Source organism: Acipenser ruthenus, chromosome 7 (assembly GCF_902713425.1).
Source record: "Acipenser ruthenus chromosome 7, fAciRut3.2 maternal haplotype, whole genome shotgun sequence".
NCBI classification, from domain to species: Eukaryota; Metazoa; Chordata; class Actinopteri; order Acipenseriformes; family Acipenseridae; genus Acipenser; species Acipenser ruthenus.
This window is the reverse complement of record NC_081195.1, coordinates 51,427,962-51,443,085: the sequence shown is the minus strand read 5'-3', so window position 1 is coordinate 51,443,085 and position 15,124 is coordinate 51,427,962. Positions and strand designations below refer to the sequence as shown.

The window sequence follows — 15,124 nt, the reverse complement described above, 5'->3', positions numbered from 1 at the left end:
GATCAGTCATCATTTTTTTACTGGGCAATAAAATACAGTTAAGAATATATATATAAAACAGTAAAAGGGTTTGCTTTGTGAAACCGGGATATGCAAATACAAATGAGAGATGCCATTTATTATGCCAACCTGCTCAGTCTGTAAATGATAACATTTGAAATCAGAACACTATATTGATATCAACACATCACATCTCATTCCAATCCCCTCTTCATGGTTCTACTAACTGCTATCTCCTGTAAGTTTTTCAAAACCAATTTTTAGAATTCTGTTGAAAACAAAAACAAAAATAAAAACAAAAAAAAGGATATATATTTGTACATGGGATCCACATATATAATTGGATTTCATTTCTTAACCTACTTTTGTAGTGTTCTGTATTCATAGCGAGACACCTCCAGTGAATTATTAGCTCTCTGGTATAACAAATATTTAATTTCTAGTTTAATCCTACCTAGTGATTAAGTTAGAAAGCTTAAAACTGTCAGAATGCTGAAAGTGAAAATACTGCTAATGTTTACCACCTGTGAAGAGTAAGATATTGGGCTCTTTTAAAATGAATGATAACACAGTCCACATATTGTGGAATATACCGGGATTGAAAGGTATCATATGTCGTTATACACATTTGTTCAGAATGTCAACTCAGAATGTAAATCCTCCTAAAAGAATAATTGTTCAACATTATCAGCAAAGATCTAATCTTATTTCAATTTAAGTGTCATCCAATAAACAATCAGTAGAATTGTGTTCAAAATGCCATCATCACAGATTTTATTGAAAACGTCTTCTCAAACATGTGTTAGAATACATGAAATGAAGAGGTTTAGTTGCAAAGTACTTACTCAAACTATAGAGTTTTAGTTATAAACAGTAGTTCATGTATTGAAATGATGTGCTGTATATGATTATACGTACCTGACAAGCATTGTAAAGCAACTGGTGTTCAAATTTCTTGACTCCCAGAATGTGCTGGAACATTTCATAAAGCTGCTCTTTACTTAGGATCAATTCTGATACAGCGTTTAAATGCATCCTGGGTAGCTGCTTGCGAAGGTCCTCCTCTCCTCTGTAGATCGCATCAAACTTGGCAATCCAGGAACTCAGGACAGTCTCCTTGCTCAGGCCATCAATTTCAGGAAGGCTGCGCACTCTCTTCTCTATGTTCTTTTTAAATACTTCTCTGAAGTCATTAGCTGAGCAACCCCCACTTTGAACCAACCTGGCAACACGGTCGCTCTTGAGGAACACCTGGATATAAAAAAGAAAGAAAGTTCATTTGATCATGATGGTTTCTTCTAGACCATTTCATTAAGCACGGCCTGGCATTAAAAGAACATTGCGTTTAGAGCTTGGACCTTGGATTTTTTTGCAGGAGTTCTGCAGCACATTTCAGTTTTGATATAGTTTAAACATTAAAGTTCTTGTTCCATGCATTGAACGGCTGAAACCGTTTTGAACAATGAAAAAAACTATGTATGCTTTGATTAATGTCATGAATATAAATAATTCAAAATGAGATAATACCACATTTTAATATACGGTAGATACATTGAATGGGTGGCAGTTTTTATGATCAAGATCTTTCTTTACTAAAAATGATTGCTCCTTTTTATTTTCAAAATCTTATTAAACAAACCGGGAAGGGAAGCTGGTTCTTTAGAGAAACAAAACACACACAAAAATATTCCTCAAACTATAAACAACAAAAAATACATGCCAACAGTCCCTATATGGTCGGGACAGTCCCGATTTCCTAGCAAATGTCCTGCGTCCTGATGCATAGGAAGAAAGTCCCAATATTTACACATAGAAAAAAAAAATCATTTATTTTGCACAGCAGTTAGTGAAACCACCCGCTGTGCTCTTCGTGCGGTTGACACATCTGCTGATTACTAACTTACAGGTATACAAAGGTAAGAACGCTTCATTGTGTCTATGTTTACTGTCATGCTGGTCATATGGTGTTGAGTTGAGGGGATTATACGATAGTGTTTTTTGCGTATGACCCCCTCCCATGTGTATGATGCGTATAACACACACACACACACACCAGCGCAGTAGTGACGTCAAAATGGCATATTCCACTAGAAGATTATACTTGACCTTTGACCCATTTTTGACTTCTGTGCACCCAGAGACCACTTTCAAAAACAAAATGTCTCGTTTTCAATCACTCGACAACACCCGCAATAGCAGAGAAATGTTAATTTATGAACAACAAAATGAGAACACAGAAAAAAAATTAATTTGATGTAGCGCTGGAACATTCGTATCTCAGAGAAACTGGAGAGGAATGCGAAATGAAAGACATTCCTGTCAATGACTTGGACCAACACCTGGCAAAAAAAATAAAAATGGGACGGTCGTGAACAGTATGAACCCGGATTTTTAGGCAGTGTAGACAGATACCCGAGGCAAAATGATTACCCACATTATAACAGATCCACTAACCAAACAAGCAAGACAAATAATCTTCGACTCTGACAGTGACTAGAAAAAAAAACACACCCCATTGAAAAACCTTTTCCTTAAAATTACGTTAATTCACCATTTATGAATTATCAAAAAGAAAATTATATTTAAGATTATTTAATATTGACTTAATTTACGGCATTATTATTCATTAAATTCACTTGCAATTTGAACCTTAACACCCATTTATTGTCTTTTTTTATTTACAGATACAAATATCCATGTATTATACAAAATAATACATAAATAATACAAAAACAGGCTTCAGTGAGTTGAAAATAATTCCATCTCGAGGTTCTGTGACAGTTTATAAACTACTCGGCCTGACAATCTCGTAGTTTATGACGTCATAGAAATCCTAGATGGAATTATTTTCCTGTAGCTCACTGAAGACTAGTACTGCAACGATTATTCAAATTCAATGACTAATCGCGAATTTTGCCGTCACAGATAGAGCCTGCTTAAGCCTTGTTCACACAGCCATGGTGCGGGTGACTCTTTAACAAACAGTGAGCACGCAGAAGCAAGCAGTGATGTGAGCCCCTCCCCCCAATACATAGACACCAAGAGTAAATGTGGAGAAGCTGATTGCAGAAGTGTCTAGATATTCCCAGAGCTAAAAGATCTAGAAAATATATATAAAGATAGTGAACGCAGAGACAATAGGATTAGGCAAATGTTTCCCGTAAATTACAGTATGATATAGAGACTATCAACACAGGCTAGACTCCCCACGTCTTTTTCTTTTTTTGTTTTATTTCATGCGCCCACTTTCTCCTATTTTTTACACTAGAATCAGAATCTCTTCATCCTCCATCAGGTTATTTTTCCCCCCCACACTCCCTCTCCCTTCAAACATACATAAGAATATTGCATGCTGTGTGTGCCGCCTGCATTCAGTTTGTAAATAAAGTAAGTCTGATGCCCACTCCTTCAGCAGTGATGACATCCTGCCTGCACCACGTCCAATGTGAAGAGGCCCGACACACAGAAGCGATGAAAATATTGAAATGACCGACGTGATGTCGTTGTCCTTGAACACAAAAAACAAAGACTCATACTCCAATTCTGCATCCAGCTGTTCCAATGGACAAGGGTAGTTTCGTCCAAAAGCACTGAAGCAAAGAAAGTCAAAGGCATGGGATTTTTTCCTTCCTCCAGATGGAAACACTGGCATGGTGACTTCCTCTTTATGCAAACAGTCAATGATTTATCATAACAGCACGACCATTCTGCTTGAACACCTAAAAGAAAGCACCCCTTCGCATTAATGAATGAAATTGTAATTTAAAAAAAAAAAAAACTTGAAGATTGCTGTCCACCAACGATCCCCATCCAACTTGACAGAGCTTGGACAATTTTGCCAAGAAGAATGGGCGAATATTGCACAATCCAGATGTGCAAACCTGGTAGAGATTTACCCCAAAAGACTCACAGCTGTAATTGCTGCAAAAGGTGGTTCTACCAAGTATTGACTCAGGGGGGTGAATACTTATCTAACCAAGACATTTCAGTTTTTTTATTTTTCATTAACTGTTGTTTCACAATAAAAATTCTCTTGCCTCTTCAAAGTGTTGAGTAGGCTATGTAAATCAAAGGAAAAAAAATCCCTTGATCCATTTAAATGCATCAAGATTTCAGGTTGTGAAAACTGTGAAAACGTCCAAGGGGGGTGAATACTTACTATAGGCACTGTATATATATATATATATATATATATATATATATATATATATATATATATATATATATATATATATATATATAATATGGACTGGAGAGGAGGGCTATAGTGGAAAATGATTGCCTCAAGTGAAGACTATTGTTACCGACAGGGGGCCACAATAACATTTTCTGCTATTTATTTATTTATTTATTTATTTATTTATTGATTTACTATATAAAATACAGCTATATTTAAATAAGATATATGACTTTGAAAAGGGTCAGAGGGAGACTACTGCCCAGTGGTGTAAGGAGGTTAGGGCAATAGATAAATCTATTTTTGCTCCTTTGATGAGGTTTTGAACACTGTATCTGTTTTCCTTCAGTTCCTGGCAGATCTGCTCAACTGGTTAGATCCAGCAATCTGTCTAGTCCATTGTCACAAATTCATATTTTTCTGTGCCAAAATATTAAAAGATGGAAATGCAACATCACAATTAGGGAACCATGAACTAGCCATATGTTTAACTATCACAAATACAGCAAAAAAAAAAGAAAAATAACACAAATTTAAGTTAGTTTTTTTTTAAAAGCTAAATATATACAGGCCAAGTTTGGTTTTTTTTGTTTTTTTTTTTTGTTTTGTTACAAGAAATCAATACTGTTTTTTTAGAATACTTTAATTACAGACTGAAGTGAACTGGGAAGTGATAAACCTCACTGAATTTTCTGTTTTACTTCTCCAACAAAGCCTGTCAAGAAAAGGCATGTTTGCGTAATTCACCAGGGGGGTAGCGTACAATGAGGCAGCAGCCTCGGTAAAAATCAGCAAGGTACATTTTGAAAAAAATAAAATAAAAAAAAAGTACAAATACATCAAGATTTTTTTTTTTTTTTTTAATAATGTGCCCACTTACATTTAATCATGTTTTCATATTATTATTATTATTATTATTATTATTATTATTATTATTATTATTATTATTACTATTTATTTGTCATTTCTTCGTAACATTATTGTGATCTTGGGCTGTATATAAATTTGACAGCTGGAGTATTGAAACTTCGCGCCAAACAGACATGTTCATTTCTCGTTCTCATTGGCCAGTTTCCCTAGTTACGCCGCGTGTAGCTCCAGAATTGGATCCAACCTCTGTTTATGATCAGACTCCAGTCACAGTGAATTCACATCCGATCCCATTTTTTGTTCTCGTTAGTGCAACCAGCCCCTGGAGCAGCGGGTAGTCCCATACATTTAGTGGACGGGTCGGTACTGTACATACTCAAAGATGAAACGAAGAAACCAATCTGTAATGCATTTCTTTCAGAAGAAGCCAACTCTGGGTACGAATGTTTAGTGATTGTATTTCTTGTTGTTTTTCTGGTGACAGTCCTGTGCAATTTAATGTTTAGCTGCGATACGTTTTCATAAATCTGTGTTTTTATTGCAGAATGGCAACGCCTTCCCCCTCCCCCGATATAACGATTCATAGCTGTAGTACTTTTCATGTTTTGTATTTGATGCCTTGGGCTAGAAGAATTGGAGGTAATTCTATTCATAAATTCACTGTATGGCAACAGCAGTTTAAAAAAAAAAAAGTGTTTTTCCTATCTTGTTCAGTGGTAACAACGCACTGGATACTGAAGTAAACTGCAGCTATGTTCCAGCATGAATGTGACAGCACGCCTCGTTCAACCTTGACCTCTGTACACCAGAAGCAGTTTAAAGTATATTTACATAAATTGAAAGCAACATTGTCTGTGTTGATGATTATATATGATCAGTGTATTGGTGTGGTTATCAAACAAAAAAAAAAGCCTTGCATGTTTTTTGCCCCGCCCCAAGTGTAAAACTAAAAATTCTCTGACAGCATATGGACAATCCATGTTTTCCGCAGCAAACAGATTCTAGGGTCCCTATTCATGATGAGAAAGCTTTTAACTGAGTGCATCCTTTCAATATGTGTGATTGGTCGCACAGCAGTATGGGTAAAAATAGACTGCATGGCCTTGCCCTGCTATATGTCCACAGAGACATGTCCCAGGAAGAAGTGTTACAGCGTTTCAATAGATCAGGCCATAGGAGGATTGGCAAACTCTATTTAAAGTAAATCAGTGTTTTTAATCGTGGCATCATACAGTCTCAGCAGTCCGATCAGTCTCAGCACGAGTATCAGCAATCTTACCAGTCTCAGCAGTGTCAGCATCAGTCTTACCAGTCCCAGCAGTGTCAGCACCAGTTCCAGCAGTAGCAGCACCAGTCTTACCAGTTCCAATTGTAGCATCAGTGTCACCAGTCTCAGCATTAACTTCAGTAGCAGTGAACCAAACACATGTCTCAATGAAGGTATAAACCCATCTACTTATTCATGTTTATTTATATTCTTGTCCTTTTAATATTAAATATTTCTACAGTGTGAATAGGGTAATTTTAGGTTGGTGTCTTTGCTAGGAGATTTGTTTAAAAAAAATGTGTCATAAAATTTCAAACATCATCCAAGATAGGTCCTTGGGTAAAAAGAGTTAGCGACTTATATTGGTTTGCATTAATAGTCTCCAGGCTTAATGAACAGGATATGCAGGGGGTTGATTTTAGACAAAAATTCGATTTTTGCCTCAGTAAAAATCTATTCCTAGCTACGCCCCTGTTCACTGTGCTGCTACACTGTTTTAGTTTCATGTACATGTTGTTTTTAGTTTGGTTCTTTTTCTCTCAGTCAGCCTGTCACTAGTCTTTAGATCTTCTTATCATCCTTCCACCACCTGTGTGCTTGGTCTCCCTGTTTTATTCAAGTATATTAACTTTGACAGTATTTCTCTAAGACCATCTGCTTTTCTACTTCCATGTGGCCTTTGGTCCTGCACTTCACTTCAGTTTTATCAAATCTTTTTTTAGGACAAGGTGCTCAATACCCAACATTCAGTATACATAATTGTTAGAAAAAAAGGAATTAAATGCAAATAAACAACTTAGAAGTAACGTATTGTGTGTAAAGGAGCCCTGCTGACAACACGCTGAGCTCAGTTAAATGGACTGGTTTCCCACAGCATATGCAATACATGAAAGCAAATATCAACAACTATAAACAGAGCTACTGAAATCTTTCAGTAAGATCTATTTTAAGAAAGATATATCTTTAAATCAGACCAGTAAATGAAAAATAAATCACAATTTTTCACTTGTTTTCGCTCGTGTACTTTGTGCCTCTTCGTATTTGCTTTTTCTATATAGGTTGGCCCAAAACGATGTACCAACTGTGAAAAATGAGCAATATCAAATAACAAATCCATACTAAGGAGTATGACAAAATAGAGGATTGTATGTATGCATCAAGAACAGGGGTAAACAACAATGGAACACATTTTATCACATATCGTCATCCCTTGCAGTCTACCGCACAAGAACATTCTTAACAGAGTGCTTATTGTTGAAAGGAGCAAGAATGAGCCTTGCATTGTATCTTACTGCGTGTAGAAGAACAGATCCTAACCCTGATGAAATGCTTCTGGCAGATGTTATCCACTATAATTTAACTGGAAGAAACGCTCTATGATGCCAACAGCAAAAATATCAAATGCTGAAAATGTGATAAATTAATGTATCAGTCAAAATTATTACAAAGGGTGTTGTTAAATAGAATTACATTAAGGTAATCAAAGCAATGTTTTGTAGTCTGCTTTATTTCTCTTATAATTTCATTTTCTTGCAATGATTCTGTTATTGGTTTAAATTCAATAACCAGATCAATGTAAAGCTATGCTGTGGTTTTAGAGGATTAACTAAACACTGAAAGATGCTTTTAATCTTATTAGAAAATGTCATCCATATTACTGCTAATGAAAGGGGCACCATGGGATTTCCTCCTATCTTGCTGTTACACTTAATTGGGACTTAAAATCCAAGTAAATTATTTATCATCATCAGGGATCAAAACTGCTCTTATTTTTAATATTATACATTAATCAGATCTAAATGACCCTCTCTGAATTTCTAATTTAAGTTAATATCTGAACATAAATTAACCCTACAGGTTGATGCTTTAAAGTTAATGAATCATCAGTGATCTGGAATTGCAAACCTAATAAACGAAATTATATCTATATAATAAGTATATAACAAAACAATGCTAAAAAGTAGATTGGAAAACAGCTGTGTGTGTGTGTTTTTTTTTTGTTTGTTTTTTTTATACGAAGTCAAAAGCTACAACTTGATTGCATGGCCTATGTTTTTATTATTTTTTATTTACAATATTGTTTAACACATTTAGTTTAAACCTGAAAATGCTAATATGTCTGCACTTACTGTAGGCTTGGAGTGCATTTGACATTCTTTTAATCTTGTATTATATTATGAATGTAAATTATGCAATAATTCCAGTGCATCATGCAGCTCCATAACTGATCAGGAGAAATGTTTTCAGAAGATAATTATTTGGCAAATGGAGAACTACTGATCTCATATGTTATCTGCAGCCAACATACCAACTTTTATCTAATAAAAAGGCACAATTTACAAGAAAGTTTAAAAATAAATAAACAAATCAATAAATAAATACAGTTTTATTTGGTTAAATACAGTATTTATTCAAAATTTAATTGGGAATAAACTGATAAACCATTCAAACTTCAAACAATAATTACAACGTGATCTTAGTTTGCACTCAAATACTAAGCTGTTTTAAAGGTTAACATTACGGATTTGCTTTAATCAGTCTGTTTCTACTTCTGCTCTTCTTTCAGATTTGTATCATATCTGTGACGGATTAGGGCAGAGCTGGAGCTAATTCATGATTGTTTAAGATGCTGTTTGCAGAATACACAAGTGTTCTTGTTTCGGTAGCGTTACAGTATTTGTATGTTAAATTAAACCATATACAGTACCAATGCCCCAAACACCTGAGCCTGTTTCTATTTCCTAATTCAATTTAGGCAATCTGTTTTAATCTAGCTATATAAAATAGTTTGTACACAGACATATACCATATAGCATGGACCATCGTTCTATTCCTCTGCCACTGGAACAATTCACTTTGTTCAAAAATAGTAGACCTTTGACTGAAATTTATCCCAATATAATAATATATTGGGCAGAAAGAGGTACAAGAATGTCTTGAAACATTTGGAAACACTGCATTGTATGCATCTGATGACATGCATATTAACATATAATAATAATAATAATAATAATAATAATAATAAACATAGCATCTCCTGGGTCAAAACAATACATCTTTATCTTTATGATGTACATTATGACTCAACTCTATGGCACTATAAACCTCCAGGAATATGAGCCAGGCATCACTGGAACATTTCTTCAGACATTAAATACATGACTTTATATTATCGAAATTGCACCAGGGAGCTTGAAGACTATGTCACTGTTTACACATGCCTGCATGCACATTTTGGTTCAAAATGAACTACAAGCATTCACATCCTAAAGCTTGGAATTTCTACATAATTGATCCTCAAAGCCAATGCCTAGAGCATGCTTTCAAAGAAGTCAAAAGGATTTCAATTTTAATCTCTAGGGCAGTAAACACACCACTGTAATATGGCAAGATGATGATAAATGAACCATAATTTTGTAGGAGCCTCCAATTTACATTTCTTTGAGACCTAAAATAACAAACAAGTTGAGGACTACTAAATTGCAAAACTGTGATGGGAGTTATTTTTCCTATTTCAGTGTGGATCTTAACTTCCCTGAAAGCATAGAAAAAACAGTATCCTGTGTACAGAAAGCATAAACCCATTAAACATATTCCTCTCACAGACATGTTGTGCAGGACATCATGAAACCTAAGAAAGAATTAAACAAATTCATAACATGTCAAGAAGCAATGATGTTATCTGTTATCATCTCCTTGGCCAAAAAGTGCTTCTATTTAATAAAAAATGTGAAAATGTATTTTCAGAAATGAATGAACTGTCTGACAGACACTTTTGTTAGAGAATTTTCAAAGAATACACACTTGCAATGGCAAAAAACATTCTGCTGACAGGTGTCTCAGTCTGAGCCAGTCATTCTCTAAAGCCTAGATTTAGAACTATATAGATAAGAAACATCAGACTCAGCAAAACGTGACTTGCACAGATCAATATGGATTTCATGCTTCACTTCTCATCAGAAAGCCAGCTTTTTGGGGGTTTTTTTTGCCATGAATTCATTGACCTTTCAAGTTGTACATTCCCTGACTTGCTTCTCAGACATTTAACCAGATGAAAGCCTGTAAGAAATTACATAGTGGATAGTTTCTTCAATAATATTTCACATGTAAAAAAGAAACAAATAATAATGACCGCTTCATGAAATTGGACTATTTAATAAATCAAGTTACTTCAACATATTTGGTCAACCTTTAAACTAGAACACAGAATGTCAGCACTGAATTCAAGGCAGCACAAGATTAATATCTGCTTATTATTCAAAGGATCAGTGTCTTTCAGTAATTAATACATTGCAAATGCCAGACACAAACTGGCTACCTCACAGTCCCCCAAGCATACATGTTGACCTCAGTAGAATCGGATCCCTTTGTATGAGTATGTAGCAACCTTCAGTGAAATTGCAATATCTTGTCATACTCAAGATCAGTGTAACGTGCAACACCAGAGCGTCACATTACACACCTGAACCTGATTACAAAGAAAAGTGTTCAAACTAAATATTTCCATTCATTATAAAAATATATCCTGGAAATAATTATGGAAACACCAATACTATAATATGTAGTTTATACAGAAAAAGTGTAAAGTGTAAAACCTTAAATGGTACTATTACAAAAGAAACAGGATAATAAAACATTCTGATACAGCACTTTGAAAATCATTTCATGAAGACCACGCTGTCTAAAACCCACAAGAATTTGAATCTAGAGAGCAAATTAGAAGACTTTTCTTTGCTACATATATTTTTTTTTAATGGCCATATCAGACCGGAATGGAGGATAACAAACAGAAAATTAGGAAACCTTGCATGAAAAAAAACACATTGGCTGTTAAACAATCTTGTCAGCAAAAGGTTTTGAAACAGGATTGCATGAGGGTGGCATTGTGAATGAAATTAGAAGTTGAAATAATCTATTCCATTGTATAGCAACATTACATATGCAATTAAAAAAAAATGACTGAACAAATGTTTAAAATCGTAAAATATCAATAGTGTATCAGCTAAAGTTCACACACAATGTAGCTATTTTAAAAATGCTGTGGGATAAGACTGACTGCCTCTGCATTAGGATTGCTACCACGTTATGTTCAACACAATTCCAAACTTTAGCCTTTCATCTCCTGCACAAATACACATGAACACCATTAACACTCCTAAGCCAAGTCCCCCAAACCCAACGGGACACCATGCAGCAGCTTCATGCTCTCCATTAATATCAGAGATGTAATAAATGTAGGTAAGCTTTGCATGTGAGCTAGAAAGCTCCGATTGCTAATGATCTCACTCAAACCGATCAAATTTCTATGCACTCCCTGGAATCATACATGCACTGTATAAGCTGAATTCACTGCCCCTGGTTTAAGGAGCATTTCCATCTGAATTATTGATCCATTATGACCCCTGCATAAAATTATCCTTCTGATAAAAGAAAAAGAGTTAAATGTAGGCTCTGGTATGGAGTTACAGTCCTACTGATTCATGTGAAGGTCTGATTAATTAAATGTTACAATGGCTGCCTTCAAGGACTTCCTGTTCAAGACTACATATACACTCCAAAAGAGGTCTGAAATAGACCCTGTAGCTGAAAAGCACCTTGTAGGTCTTCAGTGAAATTGAATTACTGACACTCTTTATCTCAATAGCAATCCAGCTGAGGTTTTCCTTATCACCTTATTGACATAACTAAGTAAAATGAAATGAGGTTTGTGAAAAATCGGTTTGTACGTTAAGCCCGCTAATTTTAATGTCCCTACAGGTCGCTTCTTCAGGTAATATCTTCAGCTGAAAGCATAAACTTAAATAAACATTCCTGGTACTGTTTAAATTTGCAGGTAAGCTGTATTGTCATAATTTATTTTTTTTCCTTTTTTTCTCATCACATAAACCTTATTTGTAAAAGCAGAATACAAAAACAAAACAGTACAGAAAAATAATTCTCAATATAAATACCAGCTTCCCAGAACAGCTCTCTCTCAGGCCCTTTTTCAGTATGAACATCTCACTCTTAGAATCAGATTTCCATGAAGACTACTTTACTCTGTCCTCTTGGGGGTTGGAAATACAACATTCTATTATTTTTAGGGTTTTTTCTTTATTACTGCTGATGTGCTAACAGTTGGACACAAGAGTACATGTCAACACTGCAGACGTTAAAAAGAAAAGCTGTTGTCGGGTTCTCTAGTTTAACAAAAAAAAATGTTCCTGCTTCCTCGAGGTACTGAAATCATCCTGAAAGGCAAGAAACCAAGGAAGAACAGTTTCCTTGCTATATAATTTTTAGTTTTTCTTAACAAAAACCAAATTAACTTCAAACAACTCAATTTCTTATACATGAACAATGTATTTCTATACAGAGAAAAAAATATACACATTTTTTTTCTCTGTATAAAGACACATTGTTCGTATATAAGCAACTGAATTGTGTTATATATATATATATATATATATATATATATATATATATATATATATATATATATATATATATATATGTTCCTAATTAGCAGGATTACTACATCTCTCCTGGTCTGCTGAACTTTGCTATGAGGAATTAACACATTAACTTGAAATGAGGTGAGATTGTCCTAAGGAGAAAGAGATAGCATCTTGGCACAAAAAACTGGTAGCTTATTGCTTGCGGTTATTTCTTTGAAAACAGATTGCTCCCTAAGCTAGTTTATCTCTGCAACCCAGACAGAGAATTTAAAGTATTTTAAATTGCAAAGCAGTAAAGCAGTAATGTGTGTTGATTGGTTAGTTACCAGATGAAACTTTTGCAAGCAATACATCACATTATAAATGTTTTTACAAGGTATAAACACGTTTGTTCAACTTACAGAAGGTTGGGAAAATTAGGCTTCATGTGGACACATTACCTGGACACTCAGATGTTGGGTGTCTATTGTTGCAGAAATAAAATGTTTATTGAATCACCTGTAATGCCTTTGATGCCAACAATAAATGTTTTGAGGTCAGCAGAACCGACAACTGAAAATATCAACTGGAGTTCTGAGGTAGCGATAATTCTTCCCAGCTTCTATGAGCCTAGACTGTAAAATTCAGGATGTAGGGCTTAATCTGTATGGCTTGGGGTGCTTTCCCATAAAATACTCAATAAGAGAAAACATTTTTTTATTGTATACCAGGATCAATCCCACTATATGTAAATGATGACCCCCCCATAGCAACATCCGCTTCACAAACATAAATTTGTTATTTGTTTTAAATGTACTTGCCTCAAAATAACTTCGAATTGCATTGCAAAAAGCTTCATCTGCGACAATCTGGGTCTCTCCGCTCAAAAAGGCCTGGAAACGCTCTTTAATTGTCAGTAGCTGTTGCCGGTTTAGCTGTAAAAAAAAAAAAAAAACACAAATCTATTAGGTTACAGAAAAAAAAAAATCAGTCCTTCCACTCAACTAATTAATACAGAATATTCATTGAAACTGCAGTCCAAAAAATGGCATAACAAAATTTATGAACGAAAGGAGGCCATTTGGTAGCTGATAACTTTGTCAAGTTGGGTCCAAGTGATTCTGCCTTAACATGACTAGGTAATGCAGTCCTTACCCTCACCACTCTCTGTCTGGCAAAGTCCATCATCACTTAATTTCCAACTGTGCTCTCTGGTTCTGGTTTCTCTACTGAACTAGTATTGGTTAGGGTTAACAAGGTCAACAATAATATCCCTCCTAGCTAGAATTTAACATTTAACGGAACAGCTAGAACTTTTTCAAATTAATTAAAACATTCAGAATACGGTTTCCTGTTCATTTTTGCATTTTTGGACATTTGATTTTCATAACTTTGGGCAGTTTCATTTAAACAATGATGGTCAGTATAAAAATCCACCTTTTACTGTCTTAAATGCCTACAGCCAAGTTTGATCCAGCAGCTTCATAAGGCAACCTGAATCTTTCTGCATTTCGTCAAGATAGGAGGCTGTGTGGTCCAGTGGTTAAAGAAACGGGCTTGTAACCAGGAGGTACCCGGTTCAAATCCCACCTGAGCCACTGACTCATTGTGTGACCCTGAGCAAGTCACTTAACCTCCTTGTGCTCCATCTTTGGGGTGAGACGTAATTGTAAGTGACTCTGCAGCTGATGCATAGTTCACACACCCTAGTCTCTGTAAGTCACCTTGGATAAAGGCGTCTGCTAAATAAACAAATAAGATAAAAGATAACAGCTCTTGATTTCTAAAGAAAATGTTTAGCAATCATATATACCCATTTAACCTTCAAAAGAACACCTGCATTTTGTGTTGTAATTATTATCTTCCATGGGGTGTTCTGTTAAAGATTAACTGAGAAGGGGCAGAAACACCCCCTGATTCCACGTCCCATCTTGAACACACAGTATACAGCTGGTTTCACAAACACTGATTATCACTAAACTCGGACTACCTTAACTACGGTAACACCAGGTAGTCCAAGACATGCAATGTTCAATACATTCCACTCATAATTGGTCTAAATGAGAACACATGTATTACCTCTATCAGTAATACACTAATGGTTCCCACAGCTAGAAAGTAAATATAATCAGGACATTAAGTTTGCTTACTAAAGAACGGCACATTCCTGAGCTGCTGGACAGACACAAGAACAATAGAAACCCCACTTCCAATCCACAGTTGCAACAACACTATAACTGCTTACAAATCTAATGTACTTTTTATCTACTTGAAATATAGATCAAAACGAATAATCTGTTTTCATAAATCTGGGAATACATATTTTACAAAGAATAAAAGTAGTAGAAGTATAAAGTATAAAAATAGGATGTTTAAGGTGTTTGATCCCTCTTG

The 15,124-nt window shown here is 35.1% G+C and overlaps 1 protein-coding gene across 10 annotated transcripts in view; it reads right to left on the bottom strand.

Moving 5' to 3' along the window:
• Positions 1–15,124, bottom strand: part of LOC117415650 (calcium-dependent secretion activator 2-like) — a 176,654-nt gene that overhangs the window by 129,450 nt on the left and 32,080 nt on the right. For all 10 annotated transcript variants that reach the window (XM_059027246.1, XM_059027239.1, XM_059027242.1 and 7 more), the window contains exons 2-3: positions 13,552–13,665; positions 919–1,251 (exon numbers count right to left, since the gene is read on the bottom strand). In XM_059027246.1, coding sequence (XP_058883229.1) covers positions 919–1,251; positions 13,552–13,665 — 447 coding nt within the window. The remainder of the gene's footprint in view (positions 1–918; positions 1,252–13,551; positions 13,666–15,124) is intronic.